Raw genomic sequence first — 21,750 nt, 5'->3', positions numbered from 1 at the left:
ATTCTAAGGAACGTATAACATCCACCTGAAACAAAGTGTTTTTACCTCCACAGCAATCTCCAGCAAAACACTTACCTCGTGTCAAATCCTCGAACAATTGCACCCATTGACTTGGCTGCGCCTGCAGAAGCAAGCCCAGCAACTCCACCGCCGACTATCAGAATCTAGGGGCAAAGACAGAACCGGTATGTTTTTCATAAAGTTCATTAACAACTGATTATGAAAAATCATCAGCTAATAACTATCAATGCCTGCTACACAATGAGCAGCCAAAAATACACCAGGTGGTGGTGGTGGTAGTGGTGGTGGTGGTGATCACCCCTCACTAAATTACACTGAAACAATAAACTACTCTTTAACTGAACCACCATTGCTTTTTAAAATTTATCAAAGTTAAGCCTGACAACAAAGGCCAACAACCTTCACTAAAAATAGCCTGACAATCAGCTTCTCAATGAAAAAGCTACATACAACAGTGATCAGTGTTTACGTTATTTTAAAGATTAACAAGTTCATTCGCACCATATAAAAGTTACCTCTAACATTCCCAGTGTAGCATTCTAGCTACCCTATCCCTCTCAAATTTTAAAGTTTTACTATGGTCATAAACTAACAAAATATGTTTCAAAAATGAGTACAACTTTAGTGAAACATCTACTCCTACCCCTATCTTGAGATCATATGCTTCTAAAACAGCGGTCCTCAACCTTTTTGGCACCAGGGACAGGTGCTCCTATGAGAATCTAATGCCTGATGGTCTGAGGTGGAGCTGAGGTGGTGATGCTAGTGCTGGGGAGCAGCTGCAAATACAAGGGAAGATTCTTCGCTGGCCTGCCGCTCACCTCCTGCTGTACGGCCCAGTTCCTAACAGGTCACGGACCAGTACTAGTCTGTTGGGGACCTCTGCAAAGGAATAGCAAGTGGCCAACCACATCATTTTGAACCATTCTGAATGAATTGTACCTGAAATCCAAAGCAATGTACTTAATCTCCCTAACCGTGGAAGGATCAGAGCCAAGGAAATCAAAGAATTCCTCAGAAACAAGAGTCTTCCCCACGTTCTAAGAAACCAAATAAGAACAATGTTGTCTCCAGTCTGGAATGAGCCATCAGAGAAAAGTCCTACTATACTTCCCAGTCAATTGAAAGCAACTCCTTGTTGCTATAAAAAAAAAAACACAATCATCCACAGAAACAGTGAAGTTTATAAATTCCTACCCACCCATCATGCCCACACCTCCTTCAGCCACTTTAAAAAGACTAGACTGGTCAAACTGGGCTCCAGAGACCCGTAGGCAATGTCTCAGGAATCCTATTAATTGCTTTCGATGATGATGGTTTGTTTCAGGGGATAGGGGGAGTCAACAGGAAAGGAAACTAAGAGGGACCAAAGGGAACAAAACAGGTTCTGGGTTCCAAGGCACTAACCCCACTCCACACACTGAAGCCCACCACTGCTAAAACAATGAAATAAAATAAAATCACGGGACCAGGCCAAGTTATCCTGAATCAAGAAATAGCAAAAGACCCCATAATTTAAAGGACAGAATGGCACAGAATAAAGCAAATGTAATCTTACAAAAGGAAATTACTCTTTCTCTGCAGAAATTACTCTTTCTCTGGGGTGAAGGAAGACACGGACTGAATCAGAGAGCTTAGGTGCAAATCCGACTCCGTTACCAGTTAGTTCTGGGAGAGAGACCTTCAGCAAGCAGCTAGCAACCCCTTCCCAGAAGGTTGTTACATTAAATGATGGAATTAAAAAGACTGACTGCTGTTACATCAGAGACATATATTTAAAAAAAAACAGTAGGGGAAAGGGCAAGGGAAAGAAACAACCCTCAGAATGTTCTTGAATTCCAGTCATGTAACCTGTTCCTCCTCTCAGCTTCCCCATCTCCGTAAAGGGCACTAACTGCACACACAATAGCTCACACCAAAATAGGGAAGTAATCTTGAACCCTCCCTTTGCACATATTCCCTCCTACAATACACAGCACATACAACTGGCATTAACCTGCAAATACCTCTCAATCCAGCCCCTTCTCTATCTCTCTATTGCCACCACTTTCCCAGGGCACTATTTTTGCAACCAATTCTAACAGATCTCACCTTCACTCTTCTTCTTACTACCCATTTGCCCACAGAACAGCCTGATGATTTTTTTAAATCCTTGTGAGATAATAGAAAATATACATATATTGGTCTCTGCCCTCAGTTCCTGGCACAGGGCTCCTAAAACCCTTGTAATTTCTTAAGTGAGAAGAGCACTAGGAGCATCTTTTGTTAATATATGGTCTCTGACCTCCGTTCCTGACAGATTTCCTGAATACCTTGGAATTTCCTGAGTGACAGCAGTGTCTTTAATTCTAATGAGGCGACTCTTAGTGGGCTCCTAGATGGAGACTGGTCACCAAAAAGACCAAGCCATGATTAAAAGCTTGGAATTTTCAGCCCCACCATCCATTCTCCAGAGAGAGGAGAGAGGCTGGAAATGGAGTTAATGATCAATCATGTCTGCACGATGAAGCCTCCATAAAAATACCAAAAGTACGAGGTTCAGAGAACTTCTAGGTTGGTGAACACATGGAGGAGCTGGTGTGTCGGAAAGGGCACAGAAACTCAGAGCCCTTTCCCACATACCTTGCCCTGCTCATCTTTCCCAACTGGATGTTCATCTGTATCCTTCAATATATCCTTTAATAATAAACTGGTGAACAGTAAGTAAACTGTCTTCATGAGTTCAGTAAGCCACTCTAGGAAATTAATCAAACCCAAGGAGGGGGCCGTAGGAATCTCTGATTTATAGCCAATCTGTAACAACCTGAACTTTCAATTGGCATCTGAAGTGGAGAGGGGCAGTCTTATGGGACTGAGCCTTTAACCTATGGGATCTGATATTATCTACAGGTAGACAGTGTCAAACTTGAGTTAAATTATAGGACACCCAACTGGTATCACAGAATTGCTTGGTCTGGGGAAAATCCCCACACATTTGGTGACCAGGAGTATCAGAAGTGAAGTGTTCTATACGAAAGGAAAGGAGGAACACAGAAGAATGGGGTTTTCCCAAAACAATCCTAAATCATTTCCCTCACCTGCAAGAGGATCTGAACTCTATAACATGACCTATAAGAGAGGCCCCACCTCATCCAACCCCAACCTACCTGTCCACATCATCTCAGATCACGCTCTACCATGCTCGCCACACTCCAAGACTAATGGCATTCTTTATTCTTCTAGAACACAATGAATTCTTCCCATCTCAGCGCCTTTTATGTGCTGTCCCCTTTGCCTGGAATCCTAAATCCCTGGTTTCTTTCTTCTCATCTTTTAGGTCTCAGCTCAAATGTCAGAGGAGCCTTCCCCATCAGCCGAACTAAAGAAGCTTGCTCCCAATACTCACTATCATATCATCATGTCCACTTCTTTTATATCTAAAATTACCTCATATATCTATTTGATTATTTATCTCCTCTCTGTAGCCCCTACTAGAATAAGTTTCATGTGGCAGGGATCTCGTTTGCTTTGTTCATGCCATATCCCTAGCTCCTAAATAGTGCTTGGCATATCATAAGCCTGCAACAGATTGATTTTAGCTCATTCTAGACAAATAAACCTCCGTGTTTAAAGGAAAACCAAGTAAAATATTATGCAATCTACCTTGATGAGTCCAACTAGCATCTAATTCTTCAATATCAAAAAAGCTATTTCTGACATGTAACCGAAGTCCCTAAAGCTGCAACTTAAATTCTCAGTAAAGACAGTGCCTTTTCCACCTTTTTCTACTTTTCCATCTTTTAAATGCTGATTGATTCTCCTTCCTTTAAGCCTCTTCTCTTTTGTTTCACTTTTTCATCACATATATTCACATTATTTCCTCTCAACTTCTGCATATTTCAAGAAACCTTCTAACCAAAACTAAGTAGTGGATTTCTGCACCAAAGCATTCCACCATTTTAAGAACAGCCTTGAACTTCTGGCCACCATGAGTGCCAGGCCTTTTCATATGACCCTGAGAAAACTCAAAATGTAACCACTTCACAAATACAGCTCTGCGTTGCTTGCTCACACTTTCTTAAGTATTCTGGTCTCTACTCCACTTGGCATTTTCTTCACCTGGCCTGTTTTTAAAGCAATTAACTAGATTTCTCGAAGCTGCTATTATCTTTTTTTCATTTTTCTAGGTGATTTATTTTGTGTGAGAACTCTCGGTTTATAGTGACTATACTTAAAAGCAGAGAGCACCAAGTAAATCTGTCTTCTACAGACAGACTACACTCTTCAGGTAGATGATAACATTTAAAGTCCTGTTTCCTATGCACTCCTATGTTCATGGCAGCACAATTTACAAGAGTCAAGATATGGAAGTGACCTAAATGCCCATCAACAGACGATTGGATAAAGAAATTATGGTTCATGTATACAGTGCAGTATTACTCAGCCATTAAAAAAATGAAATCCTACCATTCACAATGACATGGGTGGACCTAGACGTTATTATGCTGAGTGAAATAAGTCAGACAGAGGAAGATAAATACCATATGATTTCACTTATATGCAGAATCTAAGGAACAAAAAGAACTAATTGAAAACAGACTCACAAATATAGAGGATAATCTGGTGATGGCCCAAGGGGAGGGAGATTGGGGGGCTGGGAAGAAGGGGTGAAGGGTTAAAGAAGTACAAATTAGTAGTTGATAGACGGTCACTGGGATGGGGAGCACGGCATAGGGAATGCAGTCAGCAGTATTGTAATGGCTAGGTGGAGAGCCAGAGGAGAGAATGAGCAATAAGGGAGATCATTTCATAAACGATATAAATGTCTAACCAATGTGCTGTACACTTGAAACTAATAAAATAAAATTAAAGTCCTGTATCCTATGTCGTACTTATATATTGTCACTTAGTGTATGAAGTTTTGAGGGGTCACGACACAGTCTACTCTTTCATCTTCCCATGCCCACCTCTTGTCAACGGCTCCTCTCTGCTCTCAATCTAGATTTTAGAAACTGCACCCTGTTCCTCAACTAAATATTCTGATTTACACAATCTCCCATTTTCTGTCCTCTTGACCCAAAATTTGACAAAAAGTGAGGAAACCCATAATGTCGCAAATCATTAGGAAATTGAGTTGTTTTTTTTTTAATTAGTAATAAGTGGGCTACATGGAACAAGTTACCAAAATTCATTTAAGAATTCACATTAGTAAGTCAAAAACAGAAAAAAAGACTAGAAAGTCTAGAAATGTCAAAATTCTTTTTTTTAAGCAATATTAAGCAGCTTTGAGGATCTACCATATATTTGTATCTGCCACATAAATCACCAGTATAAAGTTAACACATAAAAAATATTTTAAATAGTTGTATTTTAAAACTATAAATACCCTGCCTTTAATTCATATTATAAAGAAATATTAAAAGTTGTATCTACCTTAGCTGGAGGAACTTTTCCAGCAGCTGTGATCTGACCAGTAAAAAATCGTCCAAAATGATTTGCTGCTAGTACAACAGCCTTATACCTTAAAAAAATAAAAAAAATAAAAAAGAATAAATAAATGGATAAATAATTCCATAAAAGCCCTTAGGCTTATATATTATAAGTCATCAATTACAATTTAATCATCAAAGAATAAGAATAATCACTAACATTTCTAAAGTACCTACTATGTGTCAAAAGCAATTCTAAGTGCTACATATATATACACTTACACCTTTAATCTTCACGACAATCATATGAATGGGTAGAATTATTATCTTCATTTTATAGATGAGGAAATTGAGACGCAGAGAGATGAAGAGACTTGCCCAAGGTCCCTTAGCTATTAAGTGCCAGAGCCAGAAGCCTAACCTGGCATCCTGCCTACAGGTGCACACTCTTATCCGTGATGCCCCCTGGCCTTTTATAACAAATATTACAGAAGATTAGTTGTGGTTTAAAAAAAGAAATGAAGGAAAGACAAAAGAAGGCTAACAATGGTTTTCTTTGGGTACAGATACTTCAAACTGTCTGTTTTACTTTATTATATTGTCCAAATTTTCTTTGATAACTATACAGTATCTATATACTAGGGAGAAAACTTTACAATTACAAAAATTAGATCAGCTATATGCTTGTATATAATAAAATTCCAATCTCAGAACAAAAAAAAAGCAAACAAACAAACACTTCCCTTTAATTGCTAATGGTTTTAACCATTTCTATAATTCTCTGATCCTTTACACAGGTTTCCTCTGTGTAAAGTGGGGACAAAAAGAGCATCTCATAGTGGTGTTGTGAAGACTAACTGAGTTAATGCACATAAAAAGTGCTTAGCTAAAGCCTGTCATAGTAAGTGTTGACAAACGTTAGTGTTTTTAGCTAAAGAAACACTCTAACAACAAAAACTAGTAAAATATACTATCTTTTGTTTAATAGGATATTTTTAACATAGTACATTAATTTAATTTTCATATCATTTTACACTTAGAAGCACATTCACACATTCTCACCTGGTAACACACACTCTACCTTAATATTATTATGCAACCATTTAATAATAAGATCCATCTGCTAGCTGACGATAAAACCTTTCCCTGATCATATTTTTATAAAATGATACTTGATGTAATAATCAATACAAAAGCATGTAACAGTTACTACTATCACTTTAAATCATATTAGAGCAGCAAACAATATTTTAGAGATTGCATGATTTGTTAATCTTATTTCTGAATCCAAGTGATAGAAATTTTCAAAGAGCAAACATGACAAAGATCCAAAGGCCTCTATAAGAAATTAATTTTGGAATTAATGTTTGAAAAAATTGTTACAATACTGAAAAAATAAAACGAGACTAATTACACAGAAAATGCACAAGAAAGCACTGAGAGTGAAAAAAGTAATAAAAGTAGATCTTTTTTATGAGAGCAAAAAAGAATGAACATCAATGAACTGGAAGGAGCACATCTTCACTGTAATATAGCTATGTATGAGCTAGACAGATCATGATTTATCACACATGTGGCTAAGTATACTAAATGCTTCATCTCAAACTATGCCCTTCACCCATATTAGCTGAGGACATAAGACAGTGATTCTTTAAATCGTGTCTCATGGAGGTTCACATTTCAGCCAACTCTGGGGCTACAGCAGGTGGGACAGAGAATAGATGTGCTTCTGAACACCCCGCCACCCCTCAGTTCTACTCAGGACACTGCTCTTAGCCAATTTGTTCATATTGCCTCATACTATTTCATTTGCTCTAAAAGATTCTGCAGCTAAAAACCACTGGGCTAGAACTACTGGTTTTGATAATCTTGCATTTGTGCATTTCGCATGACAAAATCAATAGCATCCTTAAAATTTTACATTGTACATCTTCTATATAAAATTTTAAGTCCCATATTGCATAACATAACTCTCCTACAAACTAAATAAATATGGCAAAAATTTATTTTGTCCCTTATATGTAATTTACATCACCAAAAAATATCTTCAAACCAACCATTTGCCATATTACATTAAGGACAACAAAATGTGTTTTTACCTCGTCATTTTTGTTTATTGCATCTCATTTATATCCAAACTAAACAGCTGAAACCCAAAGTAGAATTTGTGGCATACTTAATATGCTACATCTAAGATGTAAAATCTAAGAAAACTTTCAGCTCATGTGTCAGGCCATGAAAGAGTTTATTCAGGTTAGTCTTTCCTTTATGCACTACTTTATTTTTTAAACATTTTCATTTGTTAGTGCCTCATTCTGTCACTACTAATAGTTTTTGTGCTTAAAATCTAATTCAACTAGCTTTTTAGATGAGCTGATTTCATAAGCATCATCTGATCTCCGCATTTTTCCCACTCTTTCTAGGCACAGTAAGCAACACACTGCACTCATACAGCTATTCCTATCCCTCCCCTATGGCAGGCATGATTACTCAGTCATAGCCACATTCTTCTCTGCACCACGGGCCTTAGAATTGTTCTCAGTGTAGCACTCCAAGCTATAAACAGGGAATGCATTAGTGAAGGCAGGCAAATGACGCTTACTGCCATTTTGGCCTTAAAGATAAGAGGACATGGTTTTCTCTCAGTTATCAATAAAGGTTTTGACATCAGATGAAAATTCTTCAGCTGCAGACATTTCCTCCATTCATTAACTATTTTATGAATTTACCTAAGCAAAACCTAATTATAATGGTAAATCTGCTAATATGTATATATTAGATTGAACCATATGAAATTGCCATTATACAACCATTTCTGACCTATAAAAACAGAAATTTATGTTAACTAAATTTATTGTGGTAATCATTTCACAATCTATACATGTTTTAAATCATTATGTTTACACCTTAAACTTATACAAGGTTATATATGTCAATTACATCTCAAAACTGGAAAAAACAGCAGTTTCAACCCAATGTATACATGTATATGAAATACAGTATATTCCTCATACATATATATAGGAAATACAGTATATTCCTTATGCAAATAACCTGACAGTCATTTCCTTTTTTGCTGGAAGAAAACACTACTTCTCTTCTATCCATGAAGATTAAAAAGGAGCATACAATAGAATACAATATGAAAAATCATTTCCTATCCGATGACTGTAAAACAAAAAATGAGTCTTAAAAATAATTTAAGTGCACTCTCAAATGGCTGCAATCTCCAACAGTTATGCAAGTAAAATAATTGTAACAGAGAAGAGCTACAGTGAGCATGTTTCTGTAGCACCACTGTTCTTTTGTTCAATTGAAATTGAAAAGAACTTACCCAGCAATGTTGGCCATGGAGCTTAGCGCATCATATCCCTGAGCAATTGTGACTCTTGGAACCTGGTCCATTGCCAAAACTGTAGTTTTTCTTTTGGAAAGTTTATTTAGCAAGTCTGGATTTTGGGCTGGATAAATAAAACTAATAAGTGTTCCCGATGTCTTTAAAAGGTCCGCTTCATGACTATTTAATACTGGATTAATCATGGGGGCTCGCACCTGAGAAAAAAGTCAAGTCACCGATTAAAAATATAAACACTTTTTAGCATATTTTTAAGTAAACAGGACAATTTAAATAAGATGCCATGATTGAAATAATGCTCCAGAAGTAATCTTTCAGCAATAAATTTCTGACCAAATTCCTAACCAGGGTAAGGCACACAAAGATCCATGCCACCAAAGATCCTCTGACCGATGAGCTGTGCACCGTCTGAGGGTACACACCTGAAAATGTAGGGACACATTTGACAATCAACTGTAGAGCAATGGGAAAAGTATGTAAGTTCTACAACAAACCTCTCATTCCAAAACCTGTTACTCTGGTATGATTAAGAGACATTAGAAAAAACAAGACAGTTTTTGTTGTGTATTTAAAGATTCAATTATTGCTAATTTTAACAAGCACAAACATTTGCAGTGTTGAGAAGAACATTACAAACTAAAATCTCCATGGTCGTATGTATAGATTCATGTCACCTTAAAATTCCAGACAAATTTTTATAGATGAACACAATCATAGTAGCCTTGCTGAATTGCTTTTAAGCAAAAAGCTACAACATACTCTGTTAAGTATCAAGTCAATGAATATACATTCCGCCTGCTTGAAAGTTTCAAACGTCCATGCTTTAAAGCCAAATTGTTTAAATTCCATTTTTAAAGTGTTTTAAAATGTGTTTTATATCCAAGTTTAAAATCAGTTTTCAATGAAAATATACCATTTCATTAGCTCCCAGTTCGTAGTAGTGCCGTTAGGCAAGTAAGCACAGTAAAAAACAGCTCTGGGACTTAAGTTTTACAAGGAAATACAAACACAGACACTGGGTCAATACTTTCATTTCACAGCATTTCATCTCAATTTCTCTATGAGACATTTTATCTTTTATGTACTTTTGGTTGTTGATGTGGTGATGCATGTGATTTTAGGTTCTGGACTTTAATTAAGACTCTCTGATGAGGTCTATCTTTCTTCAGTGAGACTCTATAATATAGATTTAATAAAAATTAGAGGATGGTGACAGAGAGAAATTTAACTATGGAAGGTGAACACACCATGTAAATATATATATGCATTACTGTTAAAATGTACAGCTGAAACTTACCAGATTTCACTAACCAATGTCACCATAAAAAAAAATAATTAATTAATTTTTAAAAAATTAGAGGACAACTTTGAATTGATACTACTGGCCCCTATCAAATGCTCAGCTGAGACTATTGGCAACTGAGTGACTTAAGCCAACAGAATGATCCCATGAACGTGCTTTTTAGATCACTAGTTCCTCGAGATGTTAATAAGTTTAACTCAAAAGAGAGGCCCCAAGGTCAAGTAATTTATTAATGCAAGTATAGCTATATAAGTTTCTATACTATAGGATTCCCTGGTGCTTTTTACATGCCCACACACATCATAAATCTCTAAAAGGAACACAGACCATTGCCAAAAATTATGTGCACCCTACCAACCCTTTTTTTGTGGACATCTCAAAAGGTTTTGATCCCTAAAACATACATTAGAATGAGTTGTACTATTTTTCTATTTCCCCTAAGTGCTTTCACTCTATCAAGTTATATATATCACCAAGTATCTGTACAGCTAAATGCTTTAAAAGCTTTAGCTAAATTATAATTTATCCCCATGCCATAAATTTTACTATTAATTTTCAGTAGCAAAAAACAGTTTTGTCTTCTGCAAAAACCACTAGTTAAGACTCTATCAAGATATTCAGTGGACTTTATGTTTAAAAAAAAAAATGCTATGTGATTGATTCCTGAGAAATGAACACAGGAGGAAAAGCTCAATTTTCCCCCAAAAAAGTAAGGAGTTTATTTTAACCTGATAATCATGCTTATACAATCCATACTTCCCTGTCAGCCTTGGTTGCAGAAAACAAGATTTACATTAACATTCAACTCTAGTAATTATCTATACTGGATTGCAGAAAACTTAAGATTTAAATTAATGTTCAACTCTAGAAATTATCTATACTGGACTCATAATACAGTCTCTCTTCCTTTCTCTACATGATTTACTTCAGATTTATTTCTAAAGTTCTTCATCATATAGATTTCTATTATATATTAAGACTTTTTATTAAAGTTGGTAAGGCTACTTGCCACTCAGCCCAATGCTGCTTTCTCAGAATAGTCCTGCCCTTTCTAAAAATAGCACTAACGGCAGTTAAATCACTGTTCCTTCTAAGTAGCAAAAGATCACTGTACATTCAGTCCCAGGAGGAGTTGAACTGCTTTCTTTCTATTTTAGTAGCAATTAAATACTCACCTGTGGGTATTCTGGATACGTATGAACCATATAGTACCTATTTTCCCTAGCCAATTAAAAGAGAATTTCCACATAGCAAATGTAAAAAGAAAGAACACTTTTTCTCTTCCCATGGTTAAACAAAGATCACCTGACCTGATAAAAGTTCTACTGGAACATGAAGAATATTCTCAACATGCAATCATATCTTTGAAAGAAAGGCATCACTTGAAAATATGAAAAGCTATAACAATAGAGTCGTTTAATTTTTCTATGAAAAGATTTTGAAAAGTCAGCACTCCATAAATGAGAGGGGAAAGGAATAATTACTTTGACCACCAAATCGGAAGCCAGCACTTCCTTCGTCCCTTGGATTTGGGCACCTGCCGCTCTGTAGTGATCATCTGAGAACTTAGAAGCTTCTCCCGCACCCGATTCCACAACAACATTAAAACCCTGCTTGACCAGGATCTGAACGCCAGCAGGAGACAAAGCCACTCGCTTCTCATTTTGGAAAATCTCCTTGGGGAGTCCAACAGTCAATTGTTTATATGGAATTCCTACAAAGAGGGGGGAAAAAAGAACATTTCATTAAAAATGATATCTTAATAACAGAGTTTAGGAAATGGAAATGGGCAATCTACTTGAAATATACTGTATATACAAGTTACTGTTCAAAATGATGATCCTGATCCATAATCATAATTCTTTGACTATTTTTTGATTGATGAGAAGTTTTTATGCCCACTCTGCTGAAAATTCTAAATATTTTATTTAACCAAATGGCTCTCTTCAAGGCACATGACTGGCTTAGTTTATTCTTAGGGAAAAAAAATGAGTTGAGAGACCACTCAGCATGCTAACACCCACACTTCAAATTAACCCTGTCAGATTTACGATCTCCTTATCCTTATTTATAAGGAAGACAGGAGTGATTAGCTGTTTTGAATGACAACCCTAACACTAGATACTCTAATAGCCTGTCACCCCCAAAGTCCCTTTCCTGGCAATTTGGCTACAGGTAATTCCTCATAGATTTCTAAGTGTTGTACCTTGAGACCTTACATTCTTGGCCACAACTAATTAGACCAGGGATTAGCAGTTGGGTGAAGGATAATAGTCTATAGGACAGACGTGAGGAAAACCAGCAGCCTATGAGAGGACTTATACAGGAACTTAGCGAGAAGACACTCCATGTTGGCCAGTGACTACCCAACCCAATCAGGTTCTCCCTCAGGAAGTCTGAATGGGAGACTCATGGAAAAGGACAGAGAGAGCAGCTATTCGTAAGCGCAGCCATAATGTATTCAAAGGAAGGTCAGCAAGCAATGGTAGTAGAAACATGAGTAATCAAGGTGCGAGGAGAGAAGATGAGTCATAGCTACGAAATCCAGAATGAACCTCACTTCTCCAAGAAGTAGATGAAGGGTTTCCTGGGCTTCCACACTTCTCAAGGATCCATGATAAAACCAAAATATAACCTGATGCGATTCTATTCCATGCAACCCAAAAGAGCCGCTGTTATGCAGAGTTATTTATGCACGGTTCAGACCAGCTTTAGCTAAAGTACTTTACTTTCTTCTGTTGTTTTACTCAACAAGTTGGCATAAACAGATTCTTTTAAATCAAAAGGCTCTGTTTCTATGTAAGTTTTACTAAAGTTTAGGAAATCTACTCTAGCAACATAAACTCTAGATATGTATAATAAAAAAAAATAAACCAATTATCTACAGAGTGATTTATTGAGACTTTGAGAGAGTATGTCAACCTAAAAATATATGCTGAATTTTGTTCTCTGTTTGAAGGAGAGGGAGGAAAATAACAGAAAGCCGACAGATATTTTGCATTGATATACAAAGTTATGTCACATATATTTATGTGGAGTTCACTCATCTGACAACCTCAAATTATCTAGGCCTGACATCCTATAAGTTTCTAGATCTAGCTAAATGTTACAGAAAATACAGAGGACAGAGAAATTGGTTAAATGATACCAAGGAATTCAGTCAGGTAAAACTAGAATGTGAAATTCCACAGGGCAACAACTAAATTCTTCAACAAATAAATTAAAAAGAAAAAGGAAGAGGGAAATTATAGCTCAAAAGAGCCCTAAAGACACGGCAAGTAAATACAACATGTGGACTCTGTTTAGATGATTATGTGAAGAAAGTAACTGTAAAAAAGAAAGAAAAGAGAAGTGAAAAAAATTGAATAAATAAGTTGACCAGAGCTAGAAAGTGATAGAGATAAGGGGAGAGCCTATAAATCTGTTAAGAGAGAGGAAAAGAAAAAGAGAGAAAGAGACAGTGAGAGAGAGAGAATGAATACTGTCCGGAATCACTTTTCATGATTTTCAATGTGATAATGAAATTGTGGTTTTATTAAGGAAAAAACAGAATCCTTACCTTATAAAGATAAAAAGTAATTATCTAGGAAGTAGTCTAGAACCAGAACTTATAAATAAAGTCTTAAAGTCAACATAGAGAGGTTGATGTCCACGCGTTTACTCAGGACAACTGCCATGTCCTCATTGCAGTTATTTACTTTTATTTTGTACACAATTTTATCATACTGGATAATCTGACTTTCTAGGAAACTTAAAAAAAAATCTGGAGATAAACTTAAGGACTCTCAGGGGCAGGTACCCTACCAATAGTGACTTTTCATGTGAGAACAAGAAAAGAGGCTGTGAAATCTACTAAAGGCAGACATAAGAACTCAAAGAGCCCCCCAGTTTAGAGTCCTTAATGCACAACACACGGTCCTACAAACTTAAATTTAAAAAAGCATTATTCTATGTGGCAAAGACTTCTGATTGCCCCCAAATATCCATCCTGTCCCTCCATCTTAGTGACAAAATGTTATTTTTAGTTAAATATGCTGCCATCTGGAAGAAATGATGAAATGCCCAAGTCTCCCTTACAGCAACATATGGCAACCTGTCTGAATTCTGGCCCGTGAGGTATAGACAGAGCTGGGAGGGTCTTTGGGCAAGATGCTTAATGGGATCTGAATCAGCTTAGCTGATCCTTCTTTTAAGCTCTCCTCCTCCTGGCATACACTCCAAAACAGAAGCAAGGAGTGTGGGGAGATCCTAGTGGAGAAGGCCTTGTAGGACACTGAAAGACTTCAGCTCTTCTCTATATGAGCTAGGAAGCTAATGGCAAATTTTGAGTAGATGACTTTCATAATCTTTCATTTTTAAAAGATTATTCTGTCATATGCAGAACAGACTGTAGGGGAACACAGGTAGAAAGCATTGAAATCATTTAAAACAGCAATCCCCAGCCTTTTTGGCACCAGGGACCATTGCTCCTATGAGAATCTAATGCCTGAGGATCTGAGGTGGAGCTGGTATAGTGATGCTAGCGCTGGGGAGCGGCTGCATGGTTCCTAACAGACCACAGACCAGCACCAGTCCGTGGCCTAGGGGTTAGGAACCCTGGATTTAGACTAGTGCAGGAGTCCAGGTGACAGATGATGGTGGTTGGACCAGGATGGTAACAGTGGTGATGCTGAGAAGAGGACAGATTCTAGACATAAGGTCTATGAGGGTCTAGGATGACTTCAAGGTTTCTAACCTGACTGAGATGAAGTTATCATTTACTGAATTGAGAAGCACTGCTGTAGATTAATTGATACACTTAGTTCCTAACTCTTGAGCATAGATGAGCCTTATATAGTACAATTCCCTAACACTGACTAGGAAAGAGGAAATGGTTACTATGAGCAGTAGTTTCCAGGGTACAACTCATCTGTTTTATCATTTTTCTTTTTCTATTATCTTTTCTTCTCTACTAGTACTGACCATCAGGGACTTCTATACATGATAAATGCAAATAAAAAGTGCTCATTAGGTTTCTTTATTCAAAATGATCACTTGCAAGCACCAGGCTGTAAAACTGCATGCATGGCTTCTCCTTTATCAATCATCAGGAAATCGATTAGCTCCTATGACTTGAAGGTGTGCTTTATATATATTGAAGTGAGACTTTACCTGGTTTTACAGAGGATTTACACAGTGCCCGATGAGTATGAAATGTTCGTAAAACATCCTTCTTCCCAGGTAGAACCTTATAGGACCCCAAATTGCTAAGTAAAGGACACGAACAGCCAGTCACCACTGTTTTCAGTAGGTTCGCCATGTTCATATGAGTTCCCAACCTTCAGAATCCCCAATTTTCTTGAAGGTCAATCACTAAGAGGAAAGAGAATAAAATATTTATGTGCCAAGAAACACATACTTTGTCTTTTGAACATCAAAAAATAAAAACATACTAATCCAAAGAGCTTGGAATAGAACAGTTATATGTGGGCATCCACAATGAATTTATTTGCCGAGTCTTTTACTTACAGAAGATGCTTCAAAAGTTTGTTTCCAATTCAGGTATTTAAAACTTGGAACTCATTTTCCCACTTAAATTATAGTTATAAACTCACTATTCATTGCCGAGCCTAGATCACATAAGTCTAATTGAGCCTTAATGTAGTTGGAAAGTTAAAAAGAAAATTGCTGTAAAGTCCAATTACTTCTTACATGAAAGTTACTTCTAAGTCTGCACGTCCGACAAAATTTCCATATAATCAGTTACCCTTGAATATCCCTTAAACTGTCTAAAATACTACACAGTACAGTTGTAACCTGTTTAGATGCCATGTTGTACAGAAAACACTGGCATCCTACTAAGCACAGCAGGATGCTCATCCTGTGAGACGCCCCCAGACTGAGACTGAGTGAACACAAGATTCATGTTTGCTAAGTGCACATCTCAAGAAAATTAAATTTTTTGAAATATGACTCCAATAAAAAAGAAAGCAAAAATATCTGCAGTTATCTTTATCACATGGGTTTGTGCTTGCAGACGAGAGCATAATAGATGCTCCTCTGTCCGTGGTTCTTACAAGTGTCCACTTTTTGCCAGCTCTAACTAGGCTAGGTGACACATCATTGACCTTTGCTGTTATTGACGTAGGCTTCAGTGGCTATCTACACTGCTCTCCATAGCAGATCCGCAAGGTTCACAGAAGGCACCCCACCATCCCCAGGAGTCCCAATGTTCTCCCTATCTTTCTTTTATTTCCTTCGTTATTGGGAAGAAGCAGAGGACTGGAGCTCTGACAGTCAAGCTCAGCTAACTCCACCAATTACGCCTTTAGACTCTGCCCCATCACACAGGCCTCTGCAGAGCTCAGCATCTAATCCCAGCAGACTTCAAAAACATTCTTCCAGACTCCAGAGGAAGAAGCGCCTAGCTCATTTTTAATTTCAGAACTGCTGCCACAACTCCGTAAAGCAACTTCTTGCAAATACCAGAAAGCAACATTGGGAATGGAAATCCTCAATTCAGGTGGTGTTGATTCTTAAGATGCCCTTTAATTCAACAACCAGGTACCAAGCGCTGAGTCTCAGAGGCACAGCCGTTAAGAGAATCTATAGAATCAAAATGGAATAGGTCACACCCTTGGAGATAAGAAAAGTCAACAAATAATAATGCTAAAAAGCAGAGTAAGGCAAGTCCAAAGTTCTTGGAGGATTAAAAGGAGATCATGTCTTCCTACAAGGCTCAAAGCAGAAGAGAAAGACATCTGAGATGAAGAGAGTAATACAAACAAAAGCTAGGAAAAATGGAACATGCAAGATGTGTTCAAGCATGCAATCGAAATGTATATGAATAATTCTTTGCTTTTAAACAGAAGCTTTGATATTTTCAAAGTGTTGCCACATTTCAGTCCTAAAGCATTCCTGAGTCCCATAAATACTCTCATTCATCCATGGGTCACTTCTAAAGTTATTCATGGCTAAAAATGGAGAGCAAATGAGTTCAATATTCAGCCACTCATTCAAAACACTCACTGAATCTATGCCAACCATGTGAGATACAAAAGGCAATTTTGTTATTTCCTCTATTTATATATAAAAGGTAATTCTTGTCTTGAGGAAGATTTTGTCCTACCATTACCAATGACCTAGTCCTCTCCTAACCTCCTCACCTATCTTAGTTTCTCTTCTTGGATCATCCCAGCTGCCCACAACCACCGTTCTCTTGGGCTGACTTGGCTTACCCAGACCTCATCAACGAGAAAACAAAGCTAGCTATAATAGAGCCTATGTATTGCCTAAGTCTGCCACTCACTAGCTGTTTGACCCGAATCTGTGTCTCAAACTGCTCCTCTATAAAAGGAGCATAGGAAAGTTCATTTGTTAAGCTCTAGAGATTTTATGATTAGATGAGATTCTCCAATGCTTTGCAAAGCTGAAATCCTATTTCTCAGCCTGGACTCTGGAAAATTTGCCCTACCTACTTGGAAAATGATGTTGAGCAGATCCCTGGCATCAGATGTCAATAGGGCTGAAGTCTTCATGGACCAATTTCTTCCAAAAATTCTACTCAATTCACATTGTGAGCATACGGCACAGTAAATCAGGAGGTCTATTGACAAAAGCAGTCCCTCTCACTCAGCCTAAATCAAATACAAATGACCTTGAAAGATATTCAGAGAATATGTGAACCTATCACAGGCCAGCACTTGTTACCATCTTAATTGTCACATTTTCCGCCATCTTCTTTTTAAAGCTTTCTGCTGTTTTATTATCCATGTGCTTCTATGGCTTTGAAGCAACAGTGGAAAACTTTACAACTCAAAATTTTTTAAAAAAACAAACCCCGTTAGTATGGCATTCATATGACCATTTAATGTAAGTTATTTGGGTAACTAGCTCCCCTAACATATATTAAAATCCATGAGGGCAAGCACCTGAGAGAGATAGCACAGAGGTTAAGAGGGTAACTGTGGTTCAGAAGCCCCCAGTTTGCAATGTCTGACCTTGGCAAGTCAGCCTCTTAACTTCTCTGTTCCTGATTTCCTCATCTTTAAAATGGAAATAATAATAGCAACTATCTTATAGAGTAGTTGTGAGGATTAAAAGGATTCAATATCTTTACTCTTATTATTATTCACTTCGGAATTACCTCTGGCCCAGTGCTTTGCACAAAAGAGGAAATAACAAGTATTTTTTGACTGAACGAATGAATAGGGCTAGGAGATCTGAAGCCTAGGTATCTATGGAACACATTCTCCAAGGAAATTTCTTTAAATTTCTTTAAATAAAATTCTGGGTAGCCTTGTGAAGACCGATTCCATCAGTAAAGGTAAGTAGCCCGAGCACACTTGCTGATAAGTAATCCTAAACTGTCCATTCGATCTTTAAAAAAAAAAAAAAAAAAGCTAAAGTCCGCAAGTAAAAGGAGTGCAATGGAGGAAAGGTGAGCATTTTAAATAAAAGTAGGAAGGCAAGCCTCATCTTCCGGAATAGACCCTGTCCTGCAAGACTCCTCAAAAACGGATCGCTTAAAGACTGCCCTCACAACACAGGACAAATAAAGGACATGCTGCGACCGTAAACAAGTCATGCTTTTAAAGCGAGACATACCAACCAAGGACGCGTTACCCTACAGAAACTTAGACTGGCAAGCAGGGTGACCTCGCCCAAACCCACCCGCACCGCCCCTTTCTCGGCAACTCAACAGACACTGGCTGGTATCTGCCCGGGACCGCTATTTATAACCTTCCCTGGAAGCCGATTGGCTGAGGCTGCATAATAGTCATTCCGCCTTTGAAGTTCGAATACCCCTTCATCCCCCTCCGCTGGTCTTTGCCGGCCTCGCCAGCCCCAGCCTCACGGCCCGCTAGAAGCTTGCCCCCACCGCCACCAGCCCGCCCCCCAACTACACTCAAAACTTTCACTCGCCACCTCCTATGTCTCCAACCCGTCACCCAACTCGAATCCCCTCACGGTTCAAGCACAGTTCGGGGCATCGCGCATCCACCTTTCTGGACGCACCACCTATGAAGAGTCCTCTATGACCTCCTTCCAAAATGACCCCATACAACTCATGCTGCCTCCAAAGCTCCAAAACCTGTACCTGCACAGCTGCCGCCTGGTTCCCTGCTCTCTGCAGAGACCCAGTTCCCGAATCCACCCTCCCACTCCTTTCCACGTCTCCCCAGCAAGAGACAAGAAAGGACTCTGCGCCCCGGTCCTTGCCGACCCCGCCCCCTTCTCCTTGACAGGTCTCCTTCGCGGCGGGGACCCCGATCATCGCTGCCAGCCCTGCGTCTCTTCCCCTGCGCCCCAGGCTGCCGCCACGCTCACCTTGGCCAAGAGGCCTGGCTGTCGCGGGCGGTGCGCAGGGGGCGGTGAGGGAGCACGCCGCGCTGGCAGCCCCGGACTCGGGTCCCGCGGCACTGCGCCTCCAACCCGGAAGAACAGCCCCAACCCGGCAGCGACGGCCACGTGACGGCGACGCCCCCCCTCCATACACACACACACACACACACACACGCACGCAACACCCACTCCCATCCGTCGCGCGCCCCATCTCCCCCAGGCCCCTTTTCCCCGTCGGTCCCCTCCGCCCGTGCGTCCTCTATGGACCGCAAAGAGATCTCACAAAATGCTTCCTTAGAGCTCAAATGCCAGTTACCCCAAAGGGCCCTTCACCCTCCTCTGTGGCAGCCAAAACCTCTTTGTCTCTGACTCGACCCGCGGCTCTCTGCCCCGCCTCCGCGCTTTCCCTCGTCCAGTCCTTGTCAATCAAACCCGGAGCCAAACCCCTGAGCTGAAGTTTTCAGTGCTACATTTGATCTCTCCCCATGGAGAGCCAGCTACAAAGTATCATTCCCTCTCTAGTGACCCACCAGAACACATAAGAGGATAATATAACTCCATTCTTGGTACCTGACTTTCCTCCAGCTCTCTAGGGAAAAAAATCAGAATTTCTGTAACAGAAGAGGACCAAAAAGAAAGTGGTAAGGAAGCCTGGGGTGGTGAAGTACAGGAATGGAGGCGCTGTTTTTTCATTCTTGGGGGAGAGGTGGAGTTAAGGCCCTCGGAAACGCTATCAAGGCCCGAAAATTAACACACATCTGCGTACTCGTCTTCCAATGGCTGGCCCAAAGCCGTGTGCTAATGTTAGTATTAATAGCCAGCGGCTGGAGAGTGCCTTTGGATGTTAAGTGTCCTGACCGAACCTAGGCTGATTTCAGCAAATCTATTAAAGGACTCCAAAATAAAATGAGCTAGTTGTTTTTTGCACACAATTTTCTTGTTACTTAGTCTGCAGGTGTCTTCTGATTAAAAGTGAGAGGAATAAAATATAGAGTATAAAATGGCTCATTTACCCAAAGCTGAATCATCATAAAGTGTCAGTATAGTCACTGCTTTTTACTTTAATTGAAGTATTTAAGATGAGTCAAAGAATTATGAATCTAAAAGGCAAAATAGATAATCTATATTCTTAAAAAAAAAATTGCAGAGAAATCCTTATTTTGAGTTCTCGTGTTTAACCAGCAAAAAAGGTCATTCAACTAATGGACTCTCAGTGCCATCTAGGTGAGGTGAAACACTATCTGGTAAGAGTTCACAGACAGGAAAGGACACAGCCCCAATGTTTTAAAATAATAATGAGCCATGGTAACTGCATCTGTAGAGACAGGTTCAAGATACTGCAGGTACAAGTCAAGAATAATTGGTAAGGATTTAAATGAAGCTCCTTTAACAATACATGAAAGTCAAATCATTATGCAATATACCTTAAACATATACAATGCTGTATGTCAATTTTATCTCAATAAAACAGGTGGGGGGAGGGACTAAGCTCTTGTTTTAAAAAATTGATGATGGTAGTGGAGGTGTCCAGAGTTTGCTTCTTTTCTCTTTCAAGGCTTAAAAATCTGTGGTTCTCCCAGCTAGGGACAATTTTGTCCCATGGTGTCTAGAGACATTGTGGTGGTCACAACTGGAAAGGGGAGTCATCTAATAGAGGCCATGGATGCTGCTAAACACATTGCATTACACAGGACAGCCCTTTACAACAAAGAATCCTCCAGCCCCAAACAGCAATAGTTCTAAGACTGAGAAACACTGGCTTAAATAAATGCTCAACAGGTTATTTATTATGACTTACTTATACCACAAATCCAAAGATGGCATACAACTTATCACTTTTTCTGTTAAATTGTAACCCTATGGTAATATTTTACATTTATTCTGCTCATTTGTCTAACATAATTTGGGTACTATTGCTCTAGATGAAAACATTTGTCATTTGGAAGGTTCTGTTTTAGACCTTAAATTCCTACATAGTAATTACAATGTATCCATAGAAGTCCCCAAAGAAAATTGGATTAAGTTCCAAAAGTTTGTAAGTTAATTGCTTCTGAATCTTAGACACTGTCTTGTACAAAATTTTTGCAAAGAGTTTTATAATCCCTGCTAGGTTGGGAGGGCTTTGTTCATTTTGATATCTCCACCTTCCTCCTTGGCTTTCTTAACCTCCAAACTCCATTTAGAATGGTAATTCTCATATACGTGCAAGTTTTCATTACACATTGTTTTATGATTGGATACTTAAATTTTTAATATATTTTTAAATTAAGATACACATCAAAATTTAAACCCTCTGAAATTTAGAAGACCGTGTACCCACAAATGCTTAAAAATAGTAT

General features: G+C 38.7%; 1 protein-coding gene across 2 annotated transcripts in view; it reads right to left on the bottom strand.

Annotated features, from left to right (window-relative positions):
• The window catches only part of NNT (nicotinamide nucleotide transhydrogenase), an 82,833-nt gene extending 63,002 nt beyond the window's left edge, over positions 1–19,831 (bottom strand). The window contains exons 1-6 of one of the 2 annotated variants that reach the window (XM_011373883.2): positions 19,728–19,831; positions 15,239–15,439; positions 11,572–11,801; positions 8,764–8,981; positions 5,434–5,521; positions 76–164 (exon numbers count right to left, since the gene is read on the bottom strand). In XM_011373883.2, coding sequence (XP_011372185.1) covers positions 76–164; positions 5,434–5,521; positions 8,764–8,981; positions 11,572–11,801; positions 15,239–15,392 — 779 coding nt within the window. In that variant the 5' untranslated portion in view covers positions 15,393–15,439; positions 19,728–19,831. Of the gene's footprint in view, positions 1–75; positions 165–5,433; positions 5,522–8,763; positions 8,982–11,571; positions 11,802–15,238; positions 15,440–19,396; positions 19,559–19,727 lie in introns of those variants that run through there. The other variant, XM_011373882.2, reaches the window with a different exon arrangement.
• Between the last annotated feature and the right edge of the window lie 1,919 nt (positions 19,832–21,750).

This window comes from Pteropus vampyrus, unplaced genomic scaffold, assembly GCF_000151845.1.
Source record: "Pteropus vampyrus isolate Shadow unplaced genomic scaffold, Pvam_2.0 Scaffold234, whole genome shotgun sequence".
Taxonomy (NCBI): domain Eukaryota; kingdom Metazoa; phylum Chordata; class Mammalia; order Chiroptera; family Pteropodidae; genus Pteropus; species Pteropus vampyrus.
Note: the sequence above shows the minus strand (reverse complement) of the source record. Positions and strands in the feature narration are given on the sequence as shown.